Here is a 19,200-nt window from a genome sequence, read left to right on the forward strand (position 1 = left end):
TCTCAGGTAACAGCAGTCAATCTCCCCTGTTAATGAAAGCGTTCCTTGAAGGGGGATTTTTGTTCCATTCAGTTCTTTTTGAAAACTGCTTTTTAGGTAGTAAGGGTAGTAGAGTTCAGAAGAAGCCTCTTTCCGTGTCTGTTGCTTTTTCTTTAAATTTTTTTTATTGCTTTTAGAGAGAGGGTGAGGTAAGGAGGAAGAGCGACACACACACACACACACACACACACACACACATCCCAGCCCCCCCCCCCCCCCCGCTGCTCCACTCATCTGTGCTTTATTGGTTGATTCCTGAATATGCCCTGACCAGGGATTGAAGCCACAGCCTTTGCGTGTGGGGATGACGCTCCAGCCAATGTAGCTACCGGGCCAGGGCCATTTGATTTTTCAAATGGCTTCAACTCAAAATAATTTTCATGCCACTGTGATATAATTTGCATCTGCTCATATGTTTGAAAGGACAACAGTTTAGTTTGATTTAAAACACTTGTGTCATGCTTTGCTTCCTTGAAGTGTGACACTGCTCCACTTCCCTCTGCATTCAGCACTTTGGACGGCTGAAAGTAGCCTGATAGGGCCTATTCCTTTCCTGCTTTAAATGGCTGTATTTAGGAGGGCATGGAGGAGAGTGAGGAACTGACTTTCCAGGATTCTTTATTTACCTTTAAAATATAATATTCAATAGCTTAAATATATTGTGCTATTTTCCCTGTAACCTAAGTTGTAAATATGTTTTCCCCGAATTCTTAGTAGACTTGGTTGTATATTTCATCCTGTAGATGAGGTTTTATCATTAGCCTCAGCACTGATTTGCTGAAGGTCTGGCCTGTGCATTGTAGAATGTTTTTTATAGCCTTCCTGGCCTCTCGTAGATTCCAGTACTACCCATGCCAGTTGTGACAATTAAAAAATGTCTCTAAACATTGCCAGATGTCCTCTGGGGACTGGTTGAGAACCACTGCTATAGATTTACTCTGTTCTATTCTTGGAAATATGCAAGTTATTTTTCTCTGGCTGGGTGGCTCAGCTGATTGGCATGTCGTCCCGTATACCGAATGGTTGAGGTCCGATCTCTGGTTGGGGTGTGTACTGGAGGTAGCACCTGATCAATGTTTCTCTCACCAATGTTTTGTTTTTCTCTTTCTCCCTTCCTCTCTCTCTGAAATCAATTAAAAAACGAAAAAGAAAGAAAACCCATATCCTCAGTTGAGGATTTAAAAAAAAGGAAGTTTTTTTCCCCCCCAGAATAAATTATGCACAAAGATTTTTCTCTTTTGATTTGTTATTGTGAATTACATTACTGATTTTCCAAATGTATAACCATTTTTCTATTTATTATAGAGGATCATTTAAAATTTGCCGATATTCTTTAATCTTTTAAAATAATAATATAGTATTTATGCACAATTTGGGTTATTTAAGATAACTTCTCAGAAGTAGAGTACTGGGTCAGAGTTCTAATTATTATATAATCTTGTTATTTTTAGAATACATTTCTAAGCTATCCTAGCTGTGATTGTCAGAATCACAGGTGGAGAGATTTTCCACACCAGTTTATGATCCTTGCCAAAACAAAGGTTGATATAAAGTGTTCTACTTAACTGGGGCTTACCTGTTACTTAATAAATAAATAAATGTTTAAGAAAATGCAGACAATTGTAACTGAATAAAATTTTTTAAAAAAATTAAAAAAATAAATAAATGTTTAATTTTGAAATAATCTCAGATTTATAGAAAAGTTACAAGCTAGTACACAGTCCCCATATAATCTTCTAACCTGGTTTTCTTAATTACAATGGGTTATTTGTCTAAACTAAGAAACCAATATTGATACTAATCTACTGACTAAACTCCAGACTCTGTTTGGATTTCACTAGTTTTTTTATTAACTCTTTTTCTGTGCCAGGACCCAATCTGGGTACCATATTATATTTAGTTCCCTTGCTTTTTGAGTCTCCAAATGTTTATGTAACTATTTGGATTTTAAAGAAAAAAAAAGTTTTTAATGCATTAACCACATAAGCCTTGAGATGAGAATGTGCCAGTACTAGGCTAATCTGCTTTGGTTTGAATCCTGACTGGCCATTTAAATTGTGTTATCTGGGTATACTAGATATTTCAGTTTTCTCAATTGTAAAATCAGAATATTAATAGTACTAACTTTTCTAAATGGCTATTTGATGTAAATGATAGAGTACACATCAATCTCTTAATATAAAGCCTGGCATATGGAGCTCACAAAAAACCCTAAGCATTATTATTATTGCTATTTATGTTACTTTTTAATCAAAAGAACAGAAACCTCTAGAGAAAGAAATCTTGTCCATGGGCCTAAATCATCTGACACCACCTCAACCTTTTGACAGGAAGCAGATGGGATGGACAGATTGTGTTCCTTTTAAGCAAGGCTTGCCAAAGTCCATGTGGCTCCTCTAAGAAAGTATGCCAGCCGTAGAAAGGAGAGGGGGAATTTTGCAGTGTCTGAATGTCTTTTGAAATTTTATGATTTGCTTTGTCTAAAGATTTTTGCCTGAAGGTTCCTTTAGAATTGTTTGCTTTTTTGATGTTTGTTTTTCGAAAGGGTAGAATTTAAACGAGGTAATATTTGTAAAGCATTTAAACAGTGCCTGCCACAGAACAGGCACTGTGGAAGTATTTCCTAATTCCTCAGTGCCTCAAACAAGATAAAAACATATTATGATCACCTGTTATAATGAGTCTCTGGAGCAAAAATTAATTGAAATAATAAGTAGTGAAAGGACCATAGCCCCCTCAGATTGGTAGTCACCTGGTTGTCTCTGAAGGGGCTTGGTTTCTGACCAGACCTCTGCAGTCTGCTCCATTGTGCTGTTGAGATGGATTCAAGCAGCTAAAGGTTCCTGCCTTTGGTCAAAGGGCTGGTAAAAATGCGAGTAGTATCTGCATTTGTACTTACGAGGGATAGATTTTGTTAAATATCCTTCCACTGTGATTGTACCAGTTTATCGAAAGTATCAGCAGTGTGTGTTTCTGCATAATCTCATTGTGAAGATGATTACCAAACCCTTTGATCTTTGCCAGTCTGATACATGAAATGGATACCTCAGTGTAGTCTTAATTTTCATTTCTCTTATGAATATGAGGCTGGGCATAGTTTAAGATCCATTTACGGGGGCGGGGGGGTGGTCCATTGTTCTATCATCTTGGTCATTTTCTTACTGATTTATAGGATCTTTTTATACATTAGGAAGATTAGCTTATGGTATGAAATGCAGTTCCTTAAATCATATCATGTAGTGTGCTGTTGTTTTACTTTAGGCTTCTTTAATTTAGTTTTTTAAATTAAACACTGACATAGGTTAAAGAACAAAATAGTTCTACAAGCTCCTCCTCCTCTTGGAAAACATGCACCAGAATCAACCCTTTTGAACTCTTTAAGTTTCTGATTCCAATGGGATTTATCTTCAGATCTCTAAATCATGTGCTTCTTGTTTTGTTTTGTTTTTTAAGTTTTAGGAATCATTTATCCCATCACTGAAGGTGAGACTTGGCACTTTCACTCCACTGCCTCAGACATACACCCACACTGTTCCTGTTCTTGCTCATCTTATGAAGATAGGATTACTTTTTATTTCCTGTACAGTTACTTGTTTTCATTGGAGTTAAAGTTTTGTTTAATGTTTGATTCAACCCCAGATTTTCCCTCACCTGTCATTCTGTTTTGTGAGCTTTTGTATGAAACCGTTTTCTCTCCCTGGAAACTTACAGGATCTTACCCTTATCCCCAGTGTTCTAAGTTTTTATAGTGTGCCTTTGTAAATGTCTCTTCTTATCCATTGTGCTTGGCATGGGGGCGGGGGGGGGGGGCGCTTTCAGTCTTGAAATTTATGTACCTTTTGTTTAAAATTTTCTTATATTTAAAAAAATTATTTTTAAAAGTTTTCTGTGTTTTCTTATTTCTGTTTTTTGGCTCTTGAACCTCCTGAGTCGATCCTGTCCTGTATTACCATCTCTGTCTGGTACTCTGATTTCTGGGGTTTCCTGCAACTTTTATCTTCCCAGCTTTCTCTTCCGTGATTATGTTTTTTCTTTACAGGACCTCTTTTGTTTCTCTGAATGTTCTGTTTTTTCTTTTTAAAAAAGCGGGCATTGAATAGCTGTTTGGAAGCTCTCTGACTGTCGTGGGATTCTTGGCTGTGAGGGTCACTGCAGGGTAGTTTTAATTTGGCTGACCTATTCTTTTTTATTTAATTTTTTTTTTTTTTTTTGAGTAACCTCCAATGTTAGTACCTTTAAATCTTCCCTGTAGGATTCTTAAGAGTATAAAGACTCTTCTCATCTTTTGTGTAGAGGATATAAATTTGATTGCCAGCATTTTAGGAACCAAGTGTGTGGAAAACAGTATGTAAACTTTCACTTAATTTTGTGTTTCAAGTCTAGTTTCCAGTGCTCATCCCTGCTTGATATCCTCCAGTTCCAAAAATCCTGTTTACTTTCTTCAGAAATAAGCCTTCATCTTTTTGGCAGTGAGGGAGGTGGTATTCATTCATTCAAGCTACACTTAACCTGAGAATTCTGGGGAGCCAACTACTACTTCAGTAGGCTCTCATTTGTTCCTCTTGTTCGTAGATCCAGTTTCACTTCCACTCCTAGAAGTACCGCCAAAGCCTGTACCTTTTGGTGCAGACTGCAATTTTAACTAGGTTACTTCTTTCTTTCTTCACAACTGGCTTAGGGTGTATTTTTTTAATCCTCATCCGAGGACATGGTTCTTCAAAATTGATTTTAGAGAGAGAGGAAGGGAGAGAGAAAGGGATGTGAGAGAAAACATTGATCGATGGCCTCTTGTAAGCACGGAGACCAGGATTGAACCTGCAACCTTTTGGTGCATGGGACATTGCTCCAACCTTCCAAGCCCCCGGACAGAGCACAGCTGGCTCAGGTTTTGGTTGTTTGTTTTTTATCCTCACTGGAGGACATGCTTATTGATTTTAAGAGAGGGGAAGAGGGAAGAAGGGAGAGTGGGAGAGAAACATTGATGGGTCTCAGGAATTGAACCTGAGACCTTTCGGTTAACTGGACCATGCTCTAACCAACTGAGCCACACCAGCCAGGACCAAGTGACTTAGGTTTTAAACTTAGTATTCCACTAAGTTAGAGGTCTTAGTTCTTTTGCCTCCCAGCTTCACAATTTCATTGCTGTCTTTTCCACTCCAATTAATTTTATCTTTATGGAATTAAAAGCCCCTTATCACGGTTGAGTGGGATTTCAGAACAGAAGAGAAACAAACGCTTATATTCAGACCTTCATCTTTAACTGGAAGTCCTTTATACAAATCATTAAATATTTTTATTCATTCAAAGATAAGCTTGGATCAGGTAAGACTAAATTCTTGGCCTAATTTATGGCTGTTGTTTTTCATCAGTGTTTGCTGTTAAAAAGTTCTTTGAGAATCTGATGAACATTTTGAACTCCCTTTGAGGGGAACAATGTACACAATAAATACATGCAGTATTGTGTATATTTTGTATTTCAGAATTTGTGTCCCGTCACTCCTAGAGGTGCTTTCTACTGGAGTGTTTTCCCCTATTTCGTCAAGTCATTCTTCAAGGCAGGTAGTGCCCCGCAGCAGGGAGAGGCGTTGAGTTCCTTTGCATAGAAAGTAACACTAAGCTTTCCTGAAACATAACCATGCCAAATTAGTGACTCCTTCCTTTAAAAGCAAAAATGTAAAATGTAAATTTGGTAAATAATAAAAATATAACAAGCAAGCTTAGTTTTGTTTAAGTTTCAGTAAGAAGACTGGTTTGAATAAGAGGTTAAAATTGAAACGTGGCTCCGTATGACATAAGTACATACATTTAGAGTGTTATAAATATTAACATTTAATATAAGGCTTTTCATAAAGTATTATACGTAATTGTCTTGTGTTAGTCTTGTGTTAGAGACACTTCTAGGAGTTTAGAAAGATGATAAATAATTTCTTTGATGGAGAAGTTTGTAAGATTTTATATAAGAGGACATGCTTGACTTTTTTATAATTTCTTTCCCCTTTGGGGGACTCTATCCTTTATGACTACTACCCCTCAGTACTGACTTACAGGGGGCAGAGAGCATTCAGCTTACCCTTCAATGTCCTTTCTAGAACATGGGCATGAGACTTCTCCCCCTTAACTTGATGTAATGAAGAGTTAAGAACTTTTAAACTTCATTGAAGAGAGAAAATCCAAAAGGAGATAAACACCGAGCACAATAACCAAATGCATAATCTAGTCTCTGCCTTGTCTTCTGGGAAGCACGGCTGCTTTTTTGTAGTGCCACTCCTGGATTGCTGTCATGTGGACACCACGTGAGTAGCATCCCTTACCCCACGTTTCATTCCCGGATGCTGACCTCCCTGGAAGTCTTTCTCTGAGAGATTGAGGCTTTTCTGTGATAAAGAGGGGATGAGTTGTGTTTTTTTTTGTTTTTTGTTTTTTGCCTGAAGCTTCCTTTTTCAGTACAATACAAGAATGTCTGTTTCATTCATGGAATTTACTGCACTTCTAGGGGAGATAAGGTTTTCTGGCCATTTAACTTTATCACATTTATTGGAGGTGGAGGTGTTGCTTTTTAAACAACGTCTCTCAGACCAATTTAAAAATATCTTTTGACATTTATTCAATACTCGTTTTTGGCACTGCGATAAAGAAACATAAATTACTATTTTGGGAAATAGCAGGGCCATTAATTATGCAAGGTGTCATGTGCTAAGTGCTACATGGGCGGAAAAGAAGTGTTAGTGAAGTTCAGTAGAGCGCCATGGGGAAAGGATTTCTGGGAAAGTTAAGATCCACATCTGCAGAGGTGTAGGTTAGTTAAGGAGGGAGGGCAAGATTTAAAAGTAGTTCAGTGTCCCAATTATGGTAGACAAAATGGTCCTGTTCTTGATTTTAGGTTATATTAGAATCAGTTACTACAGATGTTTAGTATAATGTTTTTTTCACTCTTACATTTATAACTCAGTTGTTTGAAAAAATGAAGCTATATTCTTTGTTGACCTGTTAAGTGTTTTCCACTGTGTTGTTAGTTGTCTTTTCATTGCTTTTTTATTTATCAATTTTGAGAGGCAGAAAAGGGGGGTGGGGGGGAGAGAGGGAGAGAGAGAAACAAACGTCGATTTGTGGTTCCATGTAATTTATGCATTCATTGGTTGATTCCCGTGTTATCAGGACAAAGTTCTAACCAACTGACCAACCTGGCAAAGGCCTTGCTTCCTTTATAGATGTGAAATACAGTTGTGCTTAATTGTAGATTGAGGACAGCTTTTTGAAGTATGTCCCTCTTGCAGTGCAGTTACTGAGAAGAGATCAGCCAGTCTGCCAGCAAAAGCAAGGGACCTAAAACTTTAAAGTCAAAGGAAATTTTTTTAAAGCTTAAGATAATTTTTCTTTGTGAGAAAGTTGTGTCATTAAAATAATTAACTAAATGCACTATATTTAGTGTTTTTAGGAATAGTAGAATTTTATCCATTGAATCTTATTTGGGTGTTTTATAATTGGAGATTAACATACTTTTTTCTTCTTCAGCAACTATGAATCTAGTTCTTTAGATGGGTGAAGTTCTTATTCCTTAGATATTTGTAAGGGGCAAGAGAAAAAAGTGTCTGTGGTACGGATCCATTTGACCTAAGGAGTGTAAGTGATTTCAAGTGAACGAAAAGGAGATTTAGAAAAGTGAACTTGAAATTCAATTTTGCAGTTGTTTTAATTATATGGCGATGAGCAGTGTTAATATTTTTTGAATGTGTGTAGTTGCATATATTTGACCTTATTTTGAACATTGTAGCAATATTTCAGCTTGAGTACTTGAACAGCCTTAAAAATTGCTTTTAACTGAAATTTGACTTGTTATATGTGAAGGTTGTCCAGCCTCCACCCTCATCTCCTTTCAGATTTTGTTTGTAACCAAACTCAAAGGTATTAGTGTTTTATGTGGAGGCTTATTCCAGTGAAAAATATCAACTATAGATACAGGTCTAAATCTTGGGCTCTAGAAGAACAAACTCTTCTAGATTTGTTCTTCTCCGTGAAAAGCACAGTTCTCAGTTGGGTTAGCTACTTGCTCAGGCAAGAAGGGGATTTAGTTCCCAAATCCATGATTCTAAGGTAAGTAGATAATGGACATCTCAGAAGGAAATGATGTTATTCTTAGGGTTTCAGTGCTTCTGCTGCCCCTCGAAATGCTGTGTGCACACATGCACACACCAGCCACACCAAATTAACTGGGCTCTTACTCTTCCTTGGTTTTTGTATATGCTGACTGATTCTTTTTCCTGCTTTTATTGTTCAAGTTTCAGCTTAGGCTTTTTCAAAAACTTCAGGAAATTTTTAACCACATAAGGCTGTTTTTTGATATCTCTTCTTGGCATACCTGTACTTATTCTATTGTATCCCATATCACAAGGTACCTTCATTAATTATGCATTGGTCTTTTTTTTTTTTTTTAAGTAAAGACAGCTTTAAATATAATTGGCATATAATATTTTATTAGTTTCAGGTATATCTGTACACTGGCTTTTATCTCCCCCTGGGCTGTAATTTCCTTTAGGAAAAGGGGCATCTTGTTTGTAGTACCCGACACAGTGCCTGGGGTAGTAGGCACTCAGAAAATACTTGAATGAGTGACTTTTGTACTATTGTTATATGTACTTCTAAATTAATTAGAAAGTATTCCAAAGTGTGAATACTTTATTGCTATATTTTATGCACTGACTATACATGACAAATTTTTAGAATTGTTCCAAAACAGAATGCTATATAAACACCTGAAACTTTTTAAGTGATTTTTAAAATGTGATTAAAGTGACTTAGGCAAATCACTTAAATAAAAAAGATAGTAGTACTCACTCTTTCCAGGTATGAGAACCCATATTAAAATTTTTTTCCAGATTCTTAACTTTATATTTCAATTAACTATGTACCATTGATTAAGAAAGTAACTAGTAGCATGCTACTGTGGGTTCAGTAACGTGTTTTTCTCAAAGAAGGCAATGGAAAAAGACACGTGTAGAGAATATTGTTTATTCAGTCTGTAGTCCATGCTTGCTATTGGCTATATTCTCAGACTTGTAAAAACTCTGAGGCCCACAGAGTTGTATAGACCAGGGATCTCTAAAGTGGGTTTGCAGGACCATCCATTAGTATTAATAATTTAAAAATTAGAACTTCTGTTTATTGTCTTTCATCTTGAAAAAGGGAAATTACATTTGGTACAGTGATTGACACTGGCTTCCCCACACTGTTAGTATGTCAGATGGGCTGGTTAGCGAGCCTCAGGAAGGGTAGAATTTTCACTTCCTTATTTGTAGACAATACTGTTGTAGCACAGTGAGATTTACATGTGATGACATTGATTTCCAAATGATCTAGTTTTAACCAAAGTGTCTTAAAAAAGTGAGAAAGTAACTGAAAGACTTGTACCAAAAAATCAGATTATGATTATAATAAAGCACATAGAAGCACACAACATAAAAAATGTTAGAACTAATCCCAGTATAAGTTCTTATGTTGTAGAAACTGTGATATAGTCAGATCTTTGAGCTTATCAAAGAGGATTATTTGAAATATAGTTCTATATTTACTATTGTACCTTGCCTAAGTGTACAGTGTGGCTTGACATATATAGCATGAAATTATATTAGCAAGGCATTTTAAAAATGCATTCTGAGGATAAAAACTTACCCTTACGAGTTTTCCCCACAGAGATATTTGAAAAGCCATACAGTATTCAAGACACTACTTTACAAAATTTTATTCAATTTAATTAGAAATATTTACAGGGCCTTTTGAGGTTTCTTATTGAGTAGTAAAAGATGGAATTACTACCACTGGGGAAAACACTTATTTTTCCTGTCTTGGTAAAAATGACTGAAATAATACATGGAATGTATGGCAGAAAATAAAGATTCATTTGAAGCATGAGTAGTAAACATTGCTAATTTGAAGACATTAATATCAGAACAGTTACACATTGTAAAATATTTGCTTTCAGGTTGATTAAAGTATAGTTGTATATAACACCATCTTCCCCTTAGTATTTGCTAAGCTGTGTTTCAGTGATACTGGTTTTTTTGGTAGGGAGGAGTGAATAGTAAAAAGCAAATAGAAAAATGGTGATAGAAAAATGTATGTTCTCAGCATAAATGGCTTCTCTAACTTCTCTAATAAAGACAGCCTTTTTTTTCTTTTTCTTTTTTCATTTTCTTTCTTTTTTTTTTTGAGACAGTCTTTTATGGAAGAAGAACCATAGTCACTTAAGGTGAAAATCCTCACTGCATCACTATAGGCAAATTACAGCTGCAAAGAAATTGAACCAGGAGTTCACAGAAAGCTGTTAGAGTATCAGTAATGTAGTCTAGTTCATTTTATAAAAACAAGACCTTTCAAATATTGTGTTATTTAAAGTGTTTATAAATGAGATGAGAAGTGACCAAAAAAGTGCATTTTAGCACTTAGGGGTTTGTTGATTATCTCATAGCAAAAAGTTATTTGCTTTTGAAGAGTTATGGAACTTAAGAGTTGATAATTCTGCCCTGGCTGGTATGGCTTAGTGGATTGAACATGGGAACCAAAGGGTCGCGGGTTCAATTCCCAGTCAGAGCACATGCCTGTGTTTTGGGCCAGGTCCCCAGTAGGGGGTACGCGAGAGGCAAGCACACATTGAGGTTTCTCTCCCTCTCTTTCTTCCCTTCCCTTCTCTGTAAAAATTAATTTTTAAGTTTAAAAAAAGAGTTGCTAATTCCTCAGCAGTATGCAAATATTTTGGATAAAAGAAAATATCCAAACACACTTTTAATCTTTTCACTTAAGATAAAGGTTACTTTTTAAGAAAGTAATTATTTTAAAGAAAATGGTGTTAGCCAAAAAAATTTTTTTTTGGAAAATAACTGTTTGGAAATGGTTTTGTGATTTTTGTTGGGAAGAAAGATCATCTAAGCCCTGGTCGGTGTGGCTGTGTTGCAGCGTCGCCATGTAAATGGAACGGTCCCGGGTTTGATCAGGGCACATGACTGGTCAGGGCACATGCCTGGGTTGTGGGTTCCATGGGTTCCTGATTGGGGCGCATAGGAGAGAGGCAGCGGAGCAGCATTTCTCTCCCACTCTCTCTCCTCCTCTTCCCCTGTCTCTTAAAATCAATAAGCATGTCCTCGGGTGAGGATTAAAAAAAAGGTCATCTATATTAGCAAATATGTATAGTTAAGTACTGGAGAATTTAGGTATACGATGTGACGGACGTGGGTGTTCATTTTATTACAGTTAGTTAAATTTATACATTATACATACTCATATGTATGATATTTTATGATGTTTTAAAAATTAAATCATCATGGGACAACCCCAACTTTAAAATGAGATCAGTTTGGATTTTTAAAATATATATCAATTTGCAAAAGAATGCGTCCCTGATACATCCAGCTGGTGACCTAAACTCAGTCAGTTAGATACTCATTCCCTAGACTTTGAATCTTGAGGAAGTAACTTGGCAGAGAGGAAACAGAAAGGTAGGGATCACTGCTACATGAGCATCATCAAGCGAGCAAGGCTGCTGGTGTAACTTTGACAGTGTTTGGCGGCCCAGCCTGAGGGGCTTTGTCTCCCTGACCTGGTTTTCCTTGCTGGCCATCCAGGCCCTCTCTGATTCTGAGGGTTCTCTGTAGCTCTGTTGAAGACCCCTTCCCACCTTTCTTTATTACCAAATTAAAAACAACCTGAAAATAGAAATTTCTAAATGAGGAGTTCTTAGGAATTTCAAACCTATTTGTTGAAATGTAAAAAAGCGGCATCTTAATTTCAAGAATATCAAGATGATGGAAAGGACAACATATTTTTTTTTCATAACTGGTAGATGGGATCGAAAACTGGTTTGATAAATATAGTTGACAATTTAGATTTATTTGTACTTAGGTGTGTTTGTAAGTTGTCTTTTTTTTTTTCAGGTGAAATAGCTATTAAAAACAAAAATGTAAATTAAAATGTACTTAGAACTAGGCTTTTAAATCATTTCTCACTGTACTAAATGAGCATGTTCAAAAGTAAGCATATTCTATCATATTGTTCTCAGTATAAAATATAATTTTATATTACACTTGAATGAATAGTAATTTTTATATATTTTAAAATTTTTACCCTTTCAAAAATTTTTACATTTTTATATACAATTTATTAGCGCAGTGTTATATATAAAAAAGTATTAAATTTCTATAATGCTTAAATATTCTACATATAGGGTGGTTCATCAGCGTTTTACAAGTAGCAATATATAATTGTATTGTAAAGTTAGGTAAATAATCATAGCTGAAAATACCTCACAAAGATACCTAGATCCAAATGAAAGTAATTGATCTAGACTAGATTCTCTCAAGATGTGATTCTTCTTCAGTCTCCAGCATGCTTTTTTGAAGGTTCTATCCAAGATCTAATCAGGGGAAAAAATCTTTGGGTATGGGGATGAGGCTATGGAATCTTCATTTTGAGCAAATAACAGCAGCATACATTTAATGGTGTATATTACTATGTTTCAAGTACTGTTCTAAGCACTGTACATTAACTCATTCTTCATGGCAACCCTGTGGAGTGGAGGTGCTATTGTTATTATTCCCACTTGACAGGGAAGGAATTCAGGGTACAACTGACTAAGAAACTTACTCAAGGTCACACACCTAGTGAGTGTTTGGGCCAGATTATATGTAGGAAACATACCAGGGCGTGGATGTAGTGGTTTGGAGAACCACTACTCTAGTCCAAGCCATTTGAAATTGGAAAAGCTTTATTCTACAATAATAGTGTACTTGGGAGGGAGGGTGATGCAATGTAGTACTTTACAGTTACGTCTCTGGGTTTTAAGTCTTTGTCAGCCAGCATTGAGTAAAAGGTGTCCTGATGCTACTTCATGGATTATAAAACTCTGCTATATATATTCCTTAGCACATCAAAAAGTTTGTGTTTGGTTTTAACAGATTCCCAAGTAATAGATTTCAGTCAATTCAAGTCAGGTTTTCAATTTGATATATAGTATAAACTTGATGAAACCAAATATTTATAGAATGGAGATTTTATGTCTTAATTGAATTTTGCGGTTGGCTTCAGGATCACAAGTGGGCGGGAATCTGGATCACAATATTTGCTTTTGGAAGCCTTTGTAAAACATACTGGCATACTTTTTTATTGAACAAGATGTTGTACCATTCTGAATTGTCTTATACAGGGTCTGGCACAAATAATGGATCCTTTTTTATTACAAAAATTTTCATTATAAAATCATAAACACATAACTATGTAACATAACAATACCATACTCAAGCACACCATAATTTTAGGTGAACTTTACAAATTAAAACTATAAATTATTACATCCATATAATTATTACCCTACCAACCATACTCAAGCAGGCGTTACTTCTGCTGGACCATGTATATTGAATCCTAAAATTATCTTAAAGTTGGGTTTAAAAAAAAAAAACGCATAACCAGGTTTTGTTTCTTGGTTTTCCTTTCTCCTACAACAGTGGGTCTCAACTCACTGCAATATGAGGCACCAGAGAGGCTTTTAAAAATACTGATATCTGGGTCTCACCCCCAGAGATTTCTGATTTAATTGGTCTGATGATTATAATGTGCTAGGATTGAGAATCCATTGTTCTAGAAAAAGGCTGTGCAGGGAAATTATTTTTCCCTATTGTTCCAGTAAATTCGGGTAATGCTGAAAAATATATTTGTATAGGAGTTACTAGAGAATAGGTGGGATATTGTAGATGAATCTTCTACCAGAATTAAATATATAATACCTATATATTTTTTCTTTCAGATTCATTACTAAACATGGGTGCGTTTTTGGATAAACCCAAAACCGAGAAACATAATGCTCACGGGGCTGGGAACGGTGTACGGTACGGCCTGAGCAGCATGCAGGGCTGGAGAGTGGAGATGGAAGATGCACACACAGCTGTTGTAGGTATTCCTCACGGCTTGGAAGACTGGTCATTTTTTGCAGTTTATGATGGTCATGCTGGATCCCGAGTGGCAAACTACTGCTCAACGCATTTATTAGAACACATCACTAATAATGAAGACTTCAGAGCAGCTGGAAAATCAGGATCTGCTCTTGAGCCTTCAGTGGAAAATGTCAAGAATGGTATCAGAACTGGCTTTTTGAAAATTGATGAATATATGCGTAACTTTTCAGACCTCAGAAATGGAATGGACAGGAGCGGTTCAACGGCAGTGGGAGTTATGATTTCACCTAAGCATGTCTACTTTATCAACTGTGGTGACTCGCGTGCTGTTCTGTATAGGAATGGACAAGTCTGCTTTTCTACCCAGGATCACAAACCTTGCAATCCAAGGGAGAAGGAGCGAATCCAAAATGCAGGAGGCAGCGTAATGATACAACGCGTTAATGGTTCATTAGCAGTGTCTCGTGCTCTGGGGGACTATGATTACAAGTGTGTTGATGGCAAGGGCCCAACAGAACAACTAGTTTCTCCAGAGCCTGAGGTTTATGAACTTTTAAGAGCAGAAGAGGATGAATTTATCATCTTGGCTTGTGATGGGATCTGGGATGTTATGAGTAATGAGGAGCTCTGTGAATTTGTTAAATCTAGGCTTGAGGTATCTGATGACCTGGAAAATGTGTGCAATTGGGTAGTGGACACTTGTTTACATAAGGTATGTAAGTCTTTTTGTTATAATTGAAATGCCCTATTAATATTGAAAAGACATGGTAAGTAAAATGAAGCAAACTTAAATTTAAAAATTTTTTTAATATTTTCATTAGAGAAGACCTGTATATTTTTTAATTATTTTCTTTACCAGAATGAAACTTCTTTTTTTTTCCATTCTCATTTGCCTCAACCTTCTGAATTGAAAATTAGGTTGAATAAATTTCCTTGGTATTTGTTTTTTTAAGTACCTTATGGCTTGTTGCTATGGCAGAGCTTCTACACAAATGACTTAAAAAGTTCTGAACATTGGCGATAGTGGTCTTAAGCCTGTGTATGAAGCAGTTTGATAAAATATGTACATAGTGTTATTCTGTACTAGCTATACAAAAGGTCAGGCGCCACATAAAAAATTGGAAGATACACCAGAAACTTAAGTTAGGTAAAGTTCTTTGATTTAGTTTTGAGCCTCCTAACAGGTAAGATAAAAACAAATACAAGTATGAGTTGTATGTTTCTTACTGTCTAGTAAAAGACACTTTCTCCTAGCAGTAAAATCTGAAAGAGTTTACATGTGACTCTCGTGTAAGTGCTAAACGACATGGTGGTTGACAGCATACTTTTGTAGATTGTGTCAAAATTCTTTTCATGTACTTAGATGTTTTTATCATCACTGATTTTTTAAAAATGCTAATAGAAAATGTATTCCTGTGGATTTAGATTTATATTTGTAAAATTCTAGGAATCTTAACTTGATACAGTAATCGGAAAAAGAAATCCAGACAGGTAACTAGCAATTCCCTTTGATGCCTTTAAACTATTTAGTAGCTCCAAGTAGGGTTTTTAAGTTCTATATCATAATCAGTTGAAATATAAATGGCCTGATCAATGCCTGGAATATGCAAATGTTCTATGATTCTGATTAAAAAGATATCAAGACAAAACTAAATTTTTGATTACATGAAATAAAGATGTTGACTTATTTATTCTCTCAACAGTAGAACCATTCTGTTTCCCCACCATGTAAGTTGCTGTAGACGGTATAGACATAGCCAAAAAGTTTCTCAAGAAGGATCTCTGAGTCCGTGGTAATGCCCAGGTTTTGGTGAAGTATCTACTTCTTTTCCAGAGAAAGGGAAGCATCAACTTCAAAAAGAAAAAAATTACGGGCTGTTCTTTCTAGCCGCAGCTTTTTTCTAAAAGGATTTTTAATGATGGGACCTCTAGCTCTTCTGATTTTTTAAGCACATGGAATTTTTTTTTAATTGCTCTGGATGAGTTAAGTGTAGAGTATTGGTTGTCAGTGATTGAATAGTAAGTGGCTCTAAACATGTCTTTCTCTTTGAACTCTGAATGGAGAGATTCTGACCTACAGCTTTTTGAGACAAAAGCAAGCATATGTTTTTTGTCTGATTAGCAAATGAAAACAGGATTTTCCTTGATTATAAAAATAATAGATGTTCGTTACTAGTACACAAACCCAGATAATACAGAATATATAAAAAACACAAAATTTTGCTAAAGTCGGCCAATTGTATTGTTGTGGTATGTATATTTCCAGTCTTTTTGGCCTGCCTCTGAATGTTTATATTTTTTATAAAAATGAGCTCATTACACTTGTTATTTTACAATCTACTTTTTTTTCAACAGTATATTGTCGAGAAATCTCCATGTGTATAAGTATAGATCTAAATCATTTTTCATGGTTACACAACATTGTTTTGAGTGAATGTCATGTAGTTTTGAGAGAATAACCAAGAATCTATGAGATCTGTACTTCGAAGGAAAGGAGTTCGTATTGTGGGTAAACTCCACTCTTCCTTCCATTGCAAGGGTGTTAGTTTTCAGGAGTTTTGACCCCACCCTTCTGAATATGAGGTTTAAATGATTCTGGTGGCATGATAACTTTTACTTTAAAGTATTTAAATATGCCAGTTGATTGTTTTAAAAGATTCTAGACAGAGTTCTAGAATCTCAGAAATCATAAATGATAGTAATGGACAAGAGGTTGGAATATGTGGTTTAATTTTAGTGGAAGTTGATCATCATACTTCCTCTGAATGAACCTGCATTCAAATTGAAATCAGTTTTGAGATGCTTAGTTAACTGTTTTGCATTGAGACATAGACTTAAGAACAACTCTGTGTCAACTTTTGGGGTTAGGTAAACCTTATCCATTCCTATTTTTCTAACTACATACTTTTGTCACTCCACTTGTGTTGTAAAACCAAGGGTTAGCAGTTTTATAAAACAATTTGAGTAAAATAGAATATGATTGCTTTGAATTTAGTTTGAAAGATTGAATATAAATTTTAAAATCCATGGAAAGCACTTAGACCAGTGCTTAGCACTTAGCGATTGCTCAGTAGGTGTTAGTTGCTCAGTAGGAATAGATCCAATTTTTAAGTAGATGTTTTCCTGATAATATATTTAAATGAAGTGTTAATATTTTCTAGCACTTCTAACACTTGTCATGCCCTAATAGTTTACAAGCACTTTTATATGTTAACTTGTGAAATCTAGGGAGATTGTGATAATCATCATAATCACAATAGTATCAACAAATTACTGCTTTCTGTGAGCCAAATGCCATTCTAAGCACTTTACACTTTTTAGAACTCATTTAATTTTCACAAACATCAAAGGTGTAGGTAGCATTATTATTGTTTTTGATAATCATTTTTCAGGGTTTCCATTTTGCAATATGAAGCTATAAATGGGATGAACAGATACATCCTATCAGGTGGAAAACTGAGTATGCAAGAATGATTTGCATAAAACTAAAAAAGGAAGAATCTTTTTCAATTACTGTGTTAAAAATTACTGAAACACATTCATACTTAGTGTTCGGGGAAAGACATCTTTGTGTAGAAATAGAAGCACCATTATTCAAATCACACATGCTCAGGTGTAAATGTAAATTATTTCTTTTAAATATCTTAGGATACTGAAACTCTTGAAACTATCATTCATTTCCAACTGATAGGATGTATGTTTTATAACTTAACTAAGAAATCAAATAGAAATTATTTATATATATGGGTGGATGGATAGATGGATGGATAGACAGATGGGTAAGGAAAGGCTAAGCTAAGCAATGCTTGTGCTATTGTTACCGCAATAGAAAACGGCTAGAAGAAACAGGGATTTCTAAAAATATGAGGTATTCTGTTTATTCATAAAATTGCTTTAAAAAGCATTAGTGTTCCAATGAATCTTGAACTCAAATGTCTGTGGTATAAAGTTTTGGCTTGATCTGAACTTAATCCTGATTAAATCCTGATTCTTGTGAAAGATTGTTCTTTTTATTTTTGTAATTTGCAACCGTAATGTGCATGTGTGCATGTTAATACAGCCAGTGCAGCATTTCTAACGTTAATCATTATGAAAGTTTTGATGAGTTTAATTAAGGAATGAAAATAGTTAAGGCCAATTTGGAAATCCTGATCCTTCCCCTTGCTCCAGCCAATATCAAGAATCTGATAATATACTTAAGATGTTTCTGATAATATACTTAGGGCAGTCCTCCTGGGTGCTGTCACCACTGCCCCCTCCATTTCACATGAGAGTCTGTGGAGGGAGTTAACTTTTTTTAAGTCCTCCTAAGACCTGATCTCCCCTGTCTTCAAACTTTGCTCCATTGATTTTAGGAGGTGGTGGCAGAAACTCGTCCAGGCCTACTTGTCTTTGTGGCTGTGTCATGTGGGCTCTGAAAAGGTAGCAAGTCTGAACCAAACAAAGCCTGCCTGCATTCTTGTCATAATGCCTGAAAAGACCTAGAATGGGTGTAGCCTTGGCTTTTTGGGGGGGGGGGGGGGTTGACAAACTCCACTATCAGATAAAATAACCTACCGCCTCCATTGACTTAATTTGTTTTTTAGAATGGTGAATAGAAAAAGATGTGTGGGGGGTGGTTAGCTCAAATAGTTCTTTGGAATGAAAATGAATGTTGAATATATACATTCTGGGTGATAAACTGTAGTTGCTTAATGTAATTCTTTCGAAGTAAACAGAAAGTTAGTAGACTATAAAATGTAATTATTTCTTGTCCTTTCTTCGATATACAGGGAAGTCGAGACAACATGAGTATTGTACTAGTTTGCTTTTCAAACGCCCCCAAGGTCTCAGATGAAGCAGTGAGAAAAGATGCAGAGTTGGATAAATACTTGGAATCACGGGTTGAAGGTAAGAATGCTTTTTTTTTTTTTTTTTTAATTTAGAAGGGAAGGAAAACTGTTCTTCTTAATTTCCATCTGCCTAAGATTTACTGTCACATCTTGGACCAATGTGTGGGGATGTATTGGCACAGAGAAAACAAATGTGTCTGTTGTGCCACCAAAGAGAAACATATTTTGAAAATAGTCTGGTAAAGCTTACCTTTTCTTTCTTGCCCTGATTACATTTTTAATAGTAAGTGTAGAATTCAGTGAAATTTTCCTAAAGTTATCATGCACACCAAGTGTTGTAATTCCACCAACACTGATTTTTCCCCCGAGTTAATTGTAAGAATTATCATATG

The 19,200-nt window shown here is 35.7% G+C and overlaps 1 protein-coding gene across 3 annotated transcripts in view; it reads left to right on the plus strand.

Moving 5' to 3' along the window:
- Positions 1–19,200, plus strand: part of PPM1B (protein phosphatase, Mg2+/Mn2+ dependent 1B) — a 61,190-nt gene that overhangs the window by 23,215 nt on the left and 18,775 nt on the right. For 2 of the 3 annotated variants that reach the window (XM_024552871.3, XM_024552870.3), the window contains exons 2-3: positions 13,829–14,688; positions 18,749–18,866. In XM_024552871.3, the coding sequence (XP_024408639.1) occupies positions 13,843–14,688; positions 18,749–18,866 (964 nt within the window). In that variant the 5' untranslated portion in view covers positions 13,829–13,842. The remainder of the gene's footprint in view (positions 1–13,828; positions 14,689–18,748; positions 18,867–19,200) is intronic. The other variant, XM_024552872.3, reaches the window with a different exon arrangement.

Source organism: Desmodus rotundus, chromosome 5, assembly GCF_022682495.2.
Source record: "Desmodus rotundus isolate HL8 chromosome 5, HLdesRot8A.1, whole genome shotgun sequence".
Classification (NCBI taxonomy): domain Eukaryota; kingdom Metazoa; phylum Chordata; class Mammalia; order Chiroptera; family Phyllostomidae; genus Desmodus; species Desmodus rotundus.